A 15057-nucleotide genomic window follows, 5' to 3' on the forward strand; every position below is an offset into this window, starting at 1 on the left:
GAGTTGAGTGCCCAATTCCCTTTGGCTGCTTTGGAAATCCCAGCCCAAGTGACTGGGCCAAGGCCGCACAGGGAGTCTGCGGCAGAGCTGGAAAATGAACATTGATTTGCTGAGTCTCAGACCATCCTCCCTCTTTTCATTAAGGCCATCATTGCATCTTCTTCATTTTCCTCTTCTTTAATCCTTATCTCACACCTTTTCCAAAGGATTTAAGAGCCATGGCGCCAGTGAGAGAGTGGAACCACACAGCAGTCATGGAATTCATCCTGCTAGGGTTTGGAAATGGTCCAGGATGCCAGATGATCCCCTCTGTCTTGTTTCTGGTGATTTACACAGTAACTGTGCTGGAAAACACCATCCTGGTCCTCATCATGAGAGTCAGCTCTCGCCTTCACACCCATGTACTTCTTCCTCAAGAACCTGTCACTCTTAGACCTCTGCTTCACCTCCACCATCGCCCCCAAATCGATGGCAAGCTTCCTATCAGGGAGCAAAGCCATTTCCTATAACGGATGTGCCACCCAATTCTTCCTCTTCTGTCTCTTCCTCACCACCGAAGGGTTCCTCCTGGCAGCAATGACATATGATCGCTACACTGCCATCTGCAACCCATTCCTGTATCCCGTCACCATGTCCAAGTGGGTTTGCATTCAGATGGTGGTAGGGTTGTATATCTGCGGCTGTGTGAATGCCATGGTGCAAACCGGCTTCACCTTTAAGCTGCACTATTGTGGGCGTAACGAGATCGATCATTTCTTCTGCGATGGTCCTCCCTTGAACAGTCTCTCCTGCAGTGACACGTATGTCAATAATCTTGTGATATTTACCTTATGTGGCCTCATCATAGCGAGCACTGCCCTGATTGTGCTCCTCTCCTACATCTCCATCATCTCCACCGTCCTCCGGATTCGTTCTGCTGAGGGCAGGCACAGAGCCTTCTGCTCTCCCACTCCCCACACAGACAGTCCCTACTGCATCACATCTCTCCCCCCTTCAAGACTGAACTGAGCAGGGTCACTCTGCCCAGTGACCTGGGGAAGTTCAGGGCCCCCTCTCCGGGACAATGCATCCGCTTGCAGGTTGGCACTTCTCTTCACATGGACCACGTCCATGTGCATGGACTACAACCGCACTGACCTCACCACCACCGCGCCGCCCCCGGCCAAGCCCCCGCACCACGCCGGGAAGGAGGGTGGTGCTGCAAGGCCCCCCGCGGCCGCTGCGCCGCCGGCCGAGCCCCCCCTCAAGCCTCAGCCGCCTCCCCCTTGTGAGCCGGGCTTCTTACCCATTTAAAGTTTGAGAATAGGTTGAGATCGTTTCGGCCCCAAGACCTCTCATCATTCGCTTTACCAGATAAAACTGCGGAAGCGTGCGAGTGCCAGCTATCCTGAGGGAAACTTCGGAGGGAAACAGCTACTAGATGGTTCAATTAGTCTTTCGCCCCTATACCCAGGTCGGATGACCGATTTGCACGTCAGGACCGCTACGGACCTCCACCAGAGTTTCCTTTGGCTTCGCCCTGCCCAGGCATAGTTCACCATCTTTCGGGTCCTAGCACATGAGCTCATGCTCCACCTCCCTGATGGGTCTGGCGCGGGCCGGCTGTCTCCACCTGCACCTCCCACGTGATGGTTGTGACTTTATTTTATGGGACCACTTCTTTCATGTACGCCCAGCCCACCTGGTCATCTTCTCTGTACTCCAGGAAAGCAGTATCTGTATTTTACACCTTTGTCATCCCCATGTTGAATCCCTTCATCTACTGCCTTAGGAACAAGGACGTTAAAGAAGCTTTGAGAAGGACTATGGGCCACAAATCCTTGACAAAATGAACCTTGCATTTCGACAGAGAGACAGAACACAGCGTCTCAGCATTCGTTTTAATTTGCACAAAAAACTGGAGCAACAAGAAAAAACTACAAAACTATGACACACTGTTTCATTGTTTCTCTTTCTTATTTCTTATCCAGCTATAAGCCAATAAGTTTGAGACATGTGGGTGGACATCTAGTACAACTCGTCTGTCTGTACATCTCTTTCTCTCTGACTGTCACTATCACTTCTCTCTCTAGTTAACATTCTAATCACACTTGTACATGTTGGTGGCTCAGGAGGTCATTCAGACATGGAGACTAACAGAATTCTAAAATGTGTTTATCATTTGTAGAGACCTTCATGCTTCAGGACATGAGCCAACCACTGACTACCTGGGCTAGGATGAAATTTTTCTCACAGTTTAGCCTATATTTTTCCTTTCTCTAAAGCAGCTGATACTGCCTACCACTGGAGATGGGTGCCTGGAGTAGAAGAACCACAGGGCTGATGCTGCATGGCAATTTCTCTGTCAAGTGACAATATAGCATGTTAAAAACAATAAAGTATTTCCATAGACTTCAAATCTTTATGTATGTTTTTACATTCCTATAGCTGTAGAATAGGTAAGAGCCATCTCCAAATCCTTGGGGAGCTGAAATTATTGTGCTCTACAAAAGGACTTAGGCATCTAACTGCTACTTTAGGTGCCTAAATCCAACATGTCAGTGCCACTGAGCTCCACAAAACCCCATCGCTTAACCCTGTAAGCCTTTAAAATCCCTAGGTGCCTGACTTTCCAACATTCAAGTCTTTAGTTTCTGCCAGTCAGCATGTGCACAGCCACCTTAGTGTAAGTGCCTGGGTGCCTGTCTGATCCCTAAGTCCCAATGGGGTCCTCAGAGCAGGCATGGTGATCTCCTGAGCCACCTGCCTAGCCTGTGGGGATTGATCTGGTAGGTGGTCTCAGAGCATAACTAAACAGACACAAAATGATGGTGGTGGGGGCAGGTGAGGCCTCCCTTATAACTTTTATCTCATGGGTTGAAGCACTCACTTGGGATGTAGAAAACCTGAGTTCAGATCCCCTCCCTGTGTGATGTGCGATTGGTATTTGGACTTGGATTTCTAGCCTCCTAGGTGAGTGCCCTAACCCTGGGCTATGGGATATTGTAGGCTGAATGTCTCTATCTCTCCTGTAGAAGCTGTTCCACTTTGTAGGAAATAATTAAATATACAGCAAGCAACAGAGGGAGTGAGAATGAGGCTATTGTGCAGCAGTTTGGGCATCCAACAGAGAGATGCTATTAGGCAAACCCTTTGTCTTATCAGGCAGAAGGGGGAAACTGAACTGGATTTATCCACAGCCTGGCTTGCTACACTAACCACTTGACTGAAGGGGAGGCCTCCCAGACCCATCCCCTGGTAGTCATAAAACCCCTGCTCAGCAGCTGAATCCTTTAGGCCCCTAAACTCACTCAGTGCCTAAATTCTCAGCGTAACTGTTCCCTAGGTGTCTATGTTTCTGCCTCTGGGCATGTGCGCTGCAGCCTCACTTGGGGATCTGGACACCTATCATCTGCTTGAGCCCCAGTGCAAAATCCCAGGTTGGGAGAAGGTGGGTGTTCCTCTGCCTACCTCACTTGGAGGGCCTGATCTGGTAGGATGTGCTCATAAATCCACATAAAAAAAGCAGGGGAGGGGCAGGGCCTCCCTTATAACCTTTAGCTTACTGCTTAGGACACCTTTAGTTCTAGCCCCATGTACCCTGATGGGGAGAAAGAAGGTGAACAGGAATCTGCTACCTCTCAGATGAGAGACTGAACCACTGAGCTATGAGGTATTCAGATCTGGAGCTCCCTCAGTCTCTCCTGTTGAATCCATTCAGCTTTGGAGGAATAGAAAGAATCATATGGGGAGGAAAAAAGAGCCTGCACAAGAATGACTCTATCGTGGTGGTTAGAGCCCTTACCCTGAATGCAGAAGACCTTGGATCTGCCCCACCCCCAGTGATGCTTTAATTATTTATTCAAAGTGGGACTACACCAATGAGAGAAATTGAGCGGGCCTCACATGAGAACATCCCATAGCTCAGTGGTTAGAGCCCTACATGGGACATAGCAGAGCCCAGTTCAGCCCACTTCTGTCCCTCAGGCAGATGGGGGATTTGAACCCATGGTCTCCTAGGTAAGCATATGGACCACTGGGCTAAAAGCGATGAGGGAGGGAATTCTTCCCAACCTCTTGCAAGAAATGCCTTAGGTACCACACTCCAGGTGAGGGATCACAGGTGAGGTAGGTGCAGAACTCCCTGAAAGGGGTGGGACTTAATACCTCCCTTCTGCTCGGCACCTCCCATTGGCTAGCTTAGGCAAGGAGCCAGGCAGCATGCTGGCTTTGTGAATCCCATTCTCAGGCACCTGTCTCCCTACATTCATTGTAAGGGAAGCTTGACCACCAAACTAAGGCTTTGTGAATCCCAGTGATTTTCAAGGCACCTAACAGTTAATACTTGTGACTCTGATCATCACAACATCTAAATCCCTTGTTGAATCAAGGCCTAGGTACCTAAATACCTTGATAAATCAGGGACAAAGTGCCTAAAAGTTAGACATTGCAGTACCTAAGTCCCTTCATGGGTCAAGCCCCAAATGACTTCCATGGAGCTACATTGATTTACACCAGCTGAGGATCTGGTTTTTGCAGTATCTCAGATGCCATGGTAACTGCTGGAAAATGGTCAAGAATGTGACACCTGTATCAGGTTGTAGTCACTGCAGGCTAGATCCACAATGGGAACTTAGTCTTAGGCTGGGCCAGAGGGAGATGTCTCCCTCTGCTCTGCTGTGAATCAAGAGTAACTCCTCTGAAGTCAATGTAGTTGTACTTCTGTAAAGCTTCTGTCAGTGAAAGAAGAACAAGGCACATTCTCTGCATTTGCAAGAGGTTGTGAATTTAGTGACAGGAGCTTATGAAAACACGTGTTTTTTGATCTGGCCATGAAATGAAAACATTTTAGGCCCCATTGTGTACATTTCACTGAAGCAAAAATCCACTTACTTCACTTCAATGGGGATTTTGTTGGTATATGATTGTAGTGGTGCCTTCTCCCAGCTCCTCCACAAATGCAGTCAGAGTGCAGCACTTATGTCCTTTTATTGTTTGTGACTGTTCCTACCACCTATTATTTACAGATATCTACAGAGACCAACACTCTGGGAGACTACTAACTTCCCAGCCAGCAGGGAACTAGAGCCCACACTCCTCCCTTTTCTGTCTCCCACCTGCTTCCTGTCTCTTAGCCAGTTTTATAGGGCAGGCTGCCAACCCAGGCCTGCAGGTGGAGCCACTTTGGTAATTAAGGTGTGGCCTCTCAGCCAGCCCAACTAATATCCTTCTTCAGCTGGAACAGGGGCCTGGCTTGTTTCTTCTAGCCAGCATCATGTTACAATGACTCATAGGTTTGGGTGCCCTCTCAGCATTTAACAGGGAGGTCCCAGGACAGCGATTACTGAGTTTCTCTCCCTTGCAAACCTGGGTAATGAAAATCTGAATGCATCACCTATTTAAATAAAGATCTAATTATGAAGGGACATATAGTCTCTCTGTTTCCAAAATGTGAAGATTTAGGGCTAGAGCCTGGAACTCTTACTCATATTCAGAAGCAGTAAGATCCAGATCCTCAAAAGTACCAAGGCATCCAACTCCCAGTAATTTCAATGAGAGGTAGGCACGTAAATATGTTTGGAGGTTTGGGCCTTTCTCCCTTGATTAACCTTATTGGCTGCAGAGAGGCTACTCATTTAAGTGTCTGCTGTCCATTCAGCATCTGGCCTTTAGTTTAGTGGGCTCTTTTTATGTTTCTGTGGTTTAAATTTTCTGACCAGATTGAGAACAATCATACTGCTGTTACAGTCACTGTGAGGTTTACCTTTGATTTCAATGGGAGAACATCTACTGCTTATTGAAAACAATATGTCGACATCCATGTATTTACCACTTCCTGAATTTCATTCTCTCAGCCAAGATAATCATCATTGAATAAGTGTGTTTCTAGTAGGATTCTGCAGGGATCGGTTCTTGGTCCTGTGCTATTTAACATTTTTATTAATGAGCTGGAAGGAAACATCAAATCGTCACTGATAAAGTTTGCAGATAACACAGAAATTGGAGGAATGGTAAATAATGAAGAGGACAGGTCACAGATACAAAGCGATCTGGATCACCTGGTAAGGTGGGTGCAAGCAAACAATATGCCTTTTAATATGGCTAAATGTAAATGTATACATCTAGGAACAAAGAATGTAGGCCACTGTGACACTGGCAGACCGGTGAATCTGTATATGACCCATAACAATTTAACAAGAGGAATTACAGTGGTATCAGGAGAATTCACTTGTGCGTGAATTTCAAACAGATGTACTAGACCAGTGGTCATTAACCCATTCATTTTTAGTAATAGAAATCAAGGATAGATGCTTAGTGTATTTGTCTGTGTTTATCTATATCCCATTAGAAGTTTTATAATGTAACCAAATTAGCTTGTAGGTGCTAATTCCCTTTCTTCTCTTAATTTCCTTACATTATGTATGAAACTGCATTCAGTTAACCTTAAGATCAAAGATGTGAGATAATGCAGGAAACTAATATTATCTGCATTGTCTTCAGCTTCTCCCTCTCTATTATAATGAAGGACTGGCTAATTGTTTTATGCAAATGACCTGGCTAGCCAAATCAGGGAGAAAATCATTTTAATGGAGATGCTTATCCCAGGTCCCTCACTGACACCATACGTTCCCATCTTCCTGTTGAGCTGGAATGTACAAATTTGTGGACTCTGATTCTACATTGGCTGTGGAGTGTAAACTGAGACCAAATTTGAACTTTGACCTTTAAGTCAGAGCTCACCAAAAGAATATCAGAATATTCAGCTATGCTCTTGGCTCAAATATGTTTAAGTGAATGTGAGCGACCTGGCACGACCATGCTTGCTTATTCCAACCACTACACGTCACTCCCCTCCTCCAACTGCATAAGCCCAACAAGTCCTGACTCCTATGTCCAACGATAACCACTTGATCAGACTGATCTCTCAGTGCCAGGAAGAGCACCCAGGAGTCCAGGGATTTCCAATGTTTCTGAGGCCAGACGAATACCCAGTTCATCCTCTGTGTCCTGGATATCCTTCCTTGTGTCAGCACCAGTCAACACCGCAAACGTTCTCAGCCTGTTGAGTTTGGGTGGCTAAAAATAAACATGAACCAAATGAAACATGCTGTGAACTTGTTAATGATTTACCTTGTGACGGGAACCCCAAAGCTCTGGGAAGCCGACTTCTTGATCAGACCCAGTAAAGCTCAAGGGGATTTCAGAGAGTTTTTCATCTCAGCACCTATTCAGATATTGAGATATCATGGGAAATATTTCTGAGAACGTGTCATTTCTGGAACTAGGGCCACTTCACCTGCCAGTCAGGAGGGCAGTGAACATCTCTAAGATGTGACTTCCCCAGGCCATCATCAGTTATAAGGAGGCAGACAGTTCTGAGATCACAGGCACAGTTGTTGTTTGAGGTAATAACTCTTGTTTCAGAAAATCTGCAACATTCTATTTGTGATACACATTGTAATTGCAGGGGGAGGAGGTGGGTGAGTGTATCTTTGGATAGAGACTTTTATTTTTAGAGGAGCATAAGTGAGTGAGGAGAACAGCAAACAGACACTTCCCCATCTGTGCCACGTTTCCCAATTCTAAACCAGGGATAATGAAAGTGACCTACTTTGTAAAGTGCTTTGAAATTTACATATGAGAAACACTAAAAAGAGGTAAGAACTATTAAAATGGAAAAATATTATTTGTTTCCCAAAAAAGGAATCAAAATGAAAATTCCATGCAGAATTTGAAATTTGAAAAAAAAAACTTGTTTGAAATTGAAATGAAAACTTGGATTTCAATATCAGGGAAATACAGTTTCTTTGCTTATTTAACCACATTTTTATTTGCAAAAAAAAAACCCAAATATTTTGTTGAGGTGGTTTTTTGGGACCATCTAGTTAGGATCTAGCTCTCTTCCATTTAGCATCAGAGACCCCCATTAGGAAGCGCTTTCCTTGTGATCCACAATCTTCCCTACACTGAACCCCTAGGACCCATCAGGAATCTGTGGAGAATCAGAAGTGTGCCCCTCAGGGCTGCAGGAAGATGAATGGAGACAGTGGTTACCAAAGGGCTTGTCTCAATGTGTAGACGGCTCCTCTTCCCTTCCAAGGACCCCAGGACTGGAGATGACCACTGGTGGAGCTCACAAGTTCTGCTGAAACAAGGTTACTCACAAACGGGCCTGAGGGGAGAGTGGAATTTAGTAAACAAAGGAAATTACCAAGCAAGTGTTTTTTTTGTTAAGATGGAGTTAATATTCATTTGATATCAGTAATGCAGTGGGATTACATCATAATCATTATCATCATTGTTCCTTCTGCAGGCACATTTTGCAATTAATAAATGGAGAAGAATCTCACCACCCCAGTAACAGAATTTGTCCTCTTGAGTCTCACTCAGAATCCTGAGCTGCAGCGATTCCTCTTTGTGGTTTTCTTCATCATCTATGTGAACACTTGGCTGGGAAACTTCACCATCATCACCACCGTGATCACCGACCACCAGCTCGACATCCCCATGTACTTCCTGCTGGCCAACTTGGCTTTCTTGGATGTCAGTGAATCATCAGTAAATGCTCCAAAATTGCTCTCAGGTCTCCTCACCCAGAGTAAAACCATCTCATTCAATGAGTGCATCCTCCAGATATTCTTCTTCCACTTCATTGCTGGTGCTATGGTCTTTTTACTTGTGGTGATGGCTGCCAATAGGTACGTGGCCACCTCTAAACCACTGAGATACATGACTATCATGAACCGGGGTGTGTGTGTCGTGTTAGTGTTAAATGCATGGCTGGGTGGATTGGTTCACTCTGCTGTTCAGCTTGGACTGCTCCTCCAGTTGCAGTTCTGTGGTCCAAATGTCCTGGACAATTTCTACTGTGATATCCCACAAGTCATCAAACTGGCCTGCACCAACACTCACTTGGATGAATGGCAGATGGTCTTCAATGCTGGAGTGCTGCTCATACTAGTATTCATCATTCTGCTGATTTCCTACACTGTCATCTTAGTCAAGATCAGGACACATGTCATGGAAGGGAAGCGTAAGGCTCTGTCCACCTGTGGAACCCAGATTATCGTGGTGTGTTTACAATTCATACCTAGCATCTTCGTCTATGCTCGGCCCTTCAAGCAGTTCATGCTGGACAAGGTGATATCTGTCATTTACACTGTAATCACCCCGATGCTGAACTTGATGATCTACACATTGAGAAATGCTGAGATGAAGAAGGCCATCAGGAGACTGATGAGGAGAATGCTCTTCTCGGGGAGGGAAAGAGAGACATCATTTATCTTCCAATCTTACATTTGTGTTCAAAATCTAATTTGTGCACTGTATCAGACAGCAGATATATGTGGCATGTGAAAAGTGTGTGGAGTAAAAAGAGATCAAATACTGCACACTCAAGAGAATCTGTTCTCACAAACACATTATAGACTTAGGGCAAGAACCTCCATGTAAGTAAAAAAAGCAGTCGGTATAAATAAGACATAGCTCCATGAGGGTAAATGGGTCAGTTCCCAGCAGGAGGAAATGGGGGCATCCTTCCTAATTGGCTTCCACCAGTTGGGCTTTTGACACTGAGAATTGCTGGCTGAAATCCCTCTAAGAATGATTTCAACTAATGGGGAACTCATGAAAATCAGTCCCTTCTCCGAAAAAAGATCTGTTCAGTAAATTGTGTATCAGAACTAATGGACTGATTGTGGTGAGGAAATTACTATAGAATGTTCCAGCAGGTGAACAGGAACAATTTTTTCTTTATGGCTTATTCTTTTCTTCCTTTTACATATATACCATTTATACACATTTATCATGTGACTTCATATCAGAGTGCTTTAATAACACTGGGATATAATTATAAGAATTAATTGATTTCAATTTTGTTATATAATATTTCAATTTCTGTCTATGACTTCACAGGTTAAACTAAATTCGTCTTTGGTGGCCTTTTCTGCCAATCATGATATAAAAGTGCAGTTATAAATAGAGGAAGGAAACATTTTGTCTTGGATTTGTTCTAGTATCCTTTTCACTGGTAATCTATAAATAACATTATAAAATGTTTTCATATATTTTCCAGATTTTTATATTCAAGGAAAAAAGGAACTTTCTTTCCTAAATATATTTAGTTTGAAATTTTTCTACATTTCCTCCTTTTTTCTAAGAAAGAAAGAAAGAAAGAAAGAAAGAAAGAAAGAAGCAGTTATGAGATTTTTACAATATGAGGAAAACAAATAAAAATAGTTATTTTAACTTTTCAAAGAAAATTTTTCTTTTTTTTCCTTTCCCAAGCAGTTCTATATTTTCAAATTTGATGTACTAAAGAAAGTTCTATAGTGAAAAATAGTTAAAAAGGGTCTCTCTTTCCTGAAAAGATGGACCCTCCATGTGTATCAAAATTGGCTTTTCAGATCCAAAATGAATTATGACTATTTATACTCCTGTAAGATCTCCTAACCAATGTGGCTCTAAGAGAACAGCTAGCAGCTACTTCTGACAGTAACATCTTAAAAAAACAGTCTTAATGAATTTCAAATCAAGTACACCTGTATATAATGAATGAAGACAACAGGAATGTAAAAAAAATAATAAAGGAATGGTTTTCGACAGAGAATGAGGAGGACAGGGCTACAAAGAAGCAATGAGACAGGGTGTGAAGGAGACAAAAACATTTTTAAATATGTTGAAAACATTATGTATCATAAATATTTCTTTACTGACATGATTTTAAAATAAGGTGGCTCTTTACTGAAATTAGAAAATAAAGTGAAAATATTCTAATACGTTTTTGAGGATTTTTGAGGCATAAAAATAAAAAGCATAAAATCAAAATATAATTAATTCACTCTTTGGGTTTATTATTCTTCCCCTTTTTCTCTTCCTCTCTTTCATTTCTCATTAGAAAAAGGAGTGAAAGTAAAAAAAAAAAAGATTAAAAGAGGGCAGTAGTAAAAAACTAAGAAAAGAAAACAAAACTGAAAAATCAAAACCTAAACATTTTAGTCAAATATGTCATGAATATTTATTTTTAAAAGAATAAGTTATTTTTGAAACCTTTGAATTGCAAATGTTGAAAATTTTTGTGAAATATTTTGTGTATAATTAGGTTAAAAAGAATTAGATAAATTCATAGAGGATATGTCCATCAATGGCTATTAGCTAAGATGGCCAGGGATGCAACCTCATGCTCCGGGTGTCTCTAAGCTACGGACTGCCAGATGCTGGGAGTGGACAACAGGAAATGGATCACTTGATAATTATCACGTCTTGTTCATTTCCTTTGGGGCATCTGGCATTTGCCACTACTGAAGGACAGGATACTGGGCTAGATCCACCATTGGTCTGACCCACTATGGCAGTTCTTATATTTATAACTTTTAAGGGGTTAAATTGTTGGTTGACTGTGAAAATTAATTAAGCAAAGAAAGGCCTCTTATTCAACCGATCTGCAATCCAGGTGTATCAGTGATTTTCAGTGGGACTTGTGCTCCTAAAATCTTAGAATCATAGAATATCAGGGGTGGAAGGGACATCAGGAGGTCATCTAGTCCAACCCCCTGCTCAAAGCAGGACCAATCCCCAACTAAATCATCCCAGCCAGGGCTTTGTCAAGCCTAACCTTAAAAACCTCCAAGGAAGGAGATTCCACCACCTCCCTAGGTAACCCATTCCAGTGCTTCACCACCCTCCTAGTGAAAAAGTTTTTTCCTACTATCCAACCTAAACCTCCCCCACTGCAACTTGAGTCCATTACTCCTTGTTCTGTCATCTGCTAGCACTGAGAACAGGTAGTTGAAAGCAGCTATCAAATCCCCCCTCACTCTTCTCTTCTGCAGACCAAACAATCCCATTTCCCTCAGCCTCTCCACATAAGTCATTTGCTCCAGCCTCCTATTCATTTTTGTTGCCCTCCTCTGGACTCTTCCCAATTTTTCCACATCCTTCCTATAGTGGGGGGCCCAAAACTGGACATAGTACTCCAGATGAGGCCTTATCAATGTTGAATAGAGGAGAATGATCACGTCCCTCGATCTGCTGGCAATGCCCCTACTTATACAGCCCAAAATAATTTTAGCTTTCTTGGCAACAAGGGCACACTGTCGACTCATTTCCAGCTTCTCATCCACTGTAACCCCTAGGTTCTTTTCTGCAGAACTGCTGCAGAGCCATTCAGTTCCTAGTCTGTAGCCATGCATGGGATTCTTCCATCCTAAATGCAGGACTTTGCACTTGTCCTTTTTGAACCTCATCAGGTTTCTTTTGACCCAATCCTCCAATTTGTCTAGTTTCCTCTGTATCCTATCCCTACCCTCTGGTGTATTTACCACTGTCATAAACAGATAGTTAAGGGTTAATGTCTCTTTTACCTGTAAAGGATTAACAAACAGGGAACCAAACATCTGACCAGGGGACCAATCAGGAGACAAGATACTTTCAAATCTCGGTGAAGGGAGGCCTCTGTTTGTGTTTTTTGGGTTTTGCTTTGTTCTCTCTGGGCTCTGAGAGTGACCACATGTACCTACAGGCTCTCTAATCTTCTATTCCAATTTTGTAAGTACAAAGGTAGAAAGGCAGTATAGTCTTTTTACTTGTTTTTTCTTTATTTGCAAATGTGTATTTGGCTGGAAGTATTTTAAATTGTATTTCTGCTGGAGGAGGCTTTTTTCTCCAGTTTCTATAAGCTGACAGACCCTGTAATATTCCAACTTGAATTTACAGTGATTTTCTTTATTCTTTTTTCTTTTATTAAAAGTTTTGCTTTTAAGACCTGTCTGATTTTTCCCCTTGTTGAGGCTCAAGGGAATTGAGTCTGTACTTAACAGGGAAGGAGAAGGGAGGGGGAGAGGAAGTGGGGGAACCACCTGATTTCTCTGTGTGGTGATTCAAGGAGTTTGAATCACGGTGATCTCCTAGTGTACCCAGGGCGGGAAAGATCTGGGAGGAAGAAAGGAGAAGGGGGAATCCCCTTGTTTAGATTCACGGAGCCTGAATCTGTATATCTCTCCAGGAGCCCAGGGAGGGGAGGAGGGGGAAGGGAAATGGTTTATTCCCCTTTGTTGTGAGACTCAAAGAATTTGGGTCTTGGGGGTCCCAAGGGAAGGTTTTGGGGGAGACCAGAGTTTATCAGGCACTCTACTCTAAGTCCTGATTGGTGGTAGCACTACAGGATCTAAACTGGTAATTAAGCTTAGGGGAATTCATGCTAGTACCCATATTTTGGACGTTAAGGTTTAGAATTGGGAATTATACTATGACAACCACTCCTCCCAGTTTAGTGTTATCTGCAAACTTGCTGAGAGTACAGTCCATGCCATCCTTCAGATCATTAATGAAGTTATTGAACAAAACCTGCCCCTCGACTGACCCTTGGGGCACTCCGCTTGATACCGTCTCCCAACTAGACATGGAGCCATTGATCACTACCTGTTGAGCCCAACGATCTAGCCAGCTTTCTATCCACCTTGTAGTCCAGGGGTAGGCAACCTATGGCATGTGTGCCGAAGGCGGCATGTGAGCTGATTTTCAGTGGCACTCACACTGCCTGGGTCCTTGGCCACAGGTCCGGGGGGCTCTTTGCATTTTAACTTAATTTTAAATGAAGCTTCTTAAACATTTTAAAAACCTTATTTACTTTACATACAACAATAGTTTAGTTATATATTATAGACTTATACAAAGACATCTTCTAAAAACATTAAAATGTATTACCGGCACGCGAAACCTTACATTAGAGTGAATAAATGAAGACTCAGCACAGCACTTCTGAAAGGTTGTCGACCCTATTATAGTCCATTCATCGAGCCCATACTTCTTTAACTTGCTGGCAAGAATACTATGGGAGACCGTATCAAAAGCTTTGCTAAAGTCAAGGAATAACAAATCCACTGCTTTGCCCTCATCCACAGAGCCAGTTATCTCATCATAGAAGGCAATTAGGTTAGTCAGGCATGACTTGCCCTTGGTGAATCCATGCTGACTGTTCCTGATCACTTTTCTCTCCTCTAAGTGCGTCAGAATTGATTCCTTGAGGACCTGCTCCATGATTTTTCCAGGGACTGAGATGAGGCTGACTGGCCTTTAGCCATTGATCACTACCCATTGAGCCTGTTAAGTGCTTTTGAAATTCCATGTTTATCTGCTGCAGTGATGAAGACGATATAGTTAGCACCTATGTAGATAAATAAATAGAGAATCTTGGAGAACAGTATAGCTGGTATAAAGCCCAAGATGTCAACCAATTTAGATTCTTTTGCAAAATATGGTAGACAATTCTAAAGTGAAGGGATCTTTACTGGAATTGGTCTGCCCACAACCTTCCAGGTTAGAAATCTTTTCTCTTCTATCTTATTCTATTCAAAACTAGTACATGTATGTCTATTCTGTTCTATTATAAACTAGCAGAGGTGGGTCTATTCTATTATATTCAAAGCTCAAATAAGGATGTTATCAGAGTTGAAACTGATCTATTCAGTAAAATTAGGAAATAGAATATTCCAATGGAGATGTTTATACCAGGTCCCACACAATAAATTACCATGTTCCTTTTCAGCCGGAATGTTGAATTTGGGGACCCTGATTGGCTGCTGAGTCCAAAATAAGACCAAATTTGAATTTGACTATTTAGTCAGAGATCAAGGAAAGGTCATCAGTATTTTCATCTCCCCATCCAATTCACTTTCTGGAACTGGCCTAAACCTAAGAAATCCTGACTAATTTTCTACAGCTCTAACCCTTTGATCAAATTTATATGTCACAGCGAGGAAGAGAACCCAGGAGTCGAGGGATTTATACTACTGCAGAGTTTAAAAGGTAGGTGGGCAGCTTTTCTAATATTGGCCTGGGTTCTTAGAGAAGTTTAAATGAGTTCGGAGGCAAACAGCCCACAGAGCATTTACTTCTAATACTATCAAAGATCTTTGTAAGACTAGCCCTGTCTGACAAGTCTTTTCCTTAGACATCAGCGCTATGCTGCTCTGATCTGTAAGATATTAACTCTGGAGCAGGCTGGAGCCAGGAAGTGAAAACTGGTAAAAGCCCAGGGAAGTGCCCCTCTCTGTAGATGAAACCTGAGCGAGATTCCCT

At 42.9% G+C, this 15057-nt stretch overlaps 1 protein-coding gene and 1 pseudogene across 1 annotated transcript; both read left to right on the forward strand.

Moving 5' to 3' along the window:
• Positions 1–218: 218 nt before the first annotated feature.
• LOC115638118 lies at positions 219–1832 on the forward strand (annotated as a pseudogene).
• A 6281-nt stretch (positions 1833–8113) lies between these two features.
• LOC115638119 (olfactory receptor 4D2-like) lies at positions 8114–9336 on the forward strand. The gene has a single exon (XM_030539699.1). It carries the CDS (start codon positions 8314–8316, stop codon positions 9334–9336), a length of 1023 nt encoding a protein of 340 aa, XP_030395559.1. The 5' UTR covers positions 8114–8313.
• Positions 9337–15057: the final 5721 nt, after the last annotated feature.

Source organism: Gopherus evgoodei, chromosome 21 (assembly GCF_007399415.2).
Source record: "Gopherus evgoodei ecotype Sinaloan lineage chromosome 21, rGopEvg1_v1.p, whole genome shotgun sequence".
NCBI classification, from domain to species: domain Eukaryota; kingdom Metazoa; phylum Chordata; order Testudines; family Testudinidae; genus Gopherus; species Gopherus evgoodei.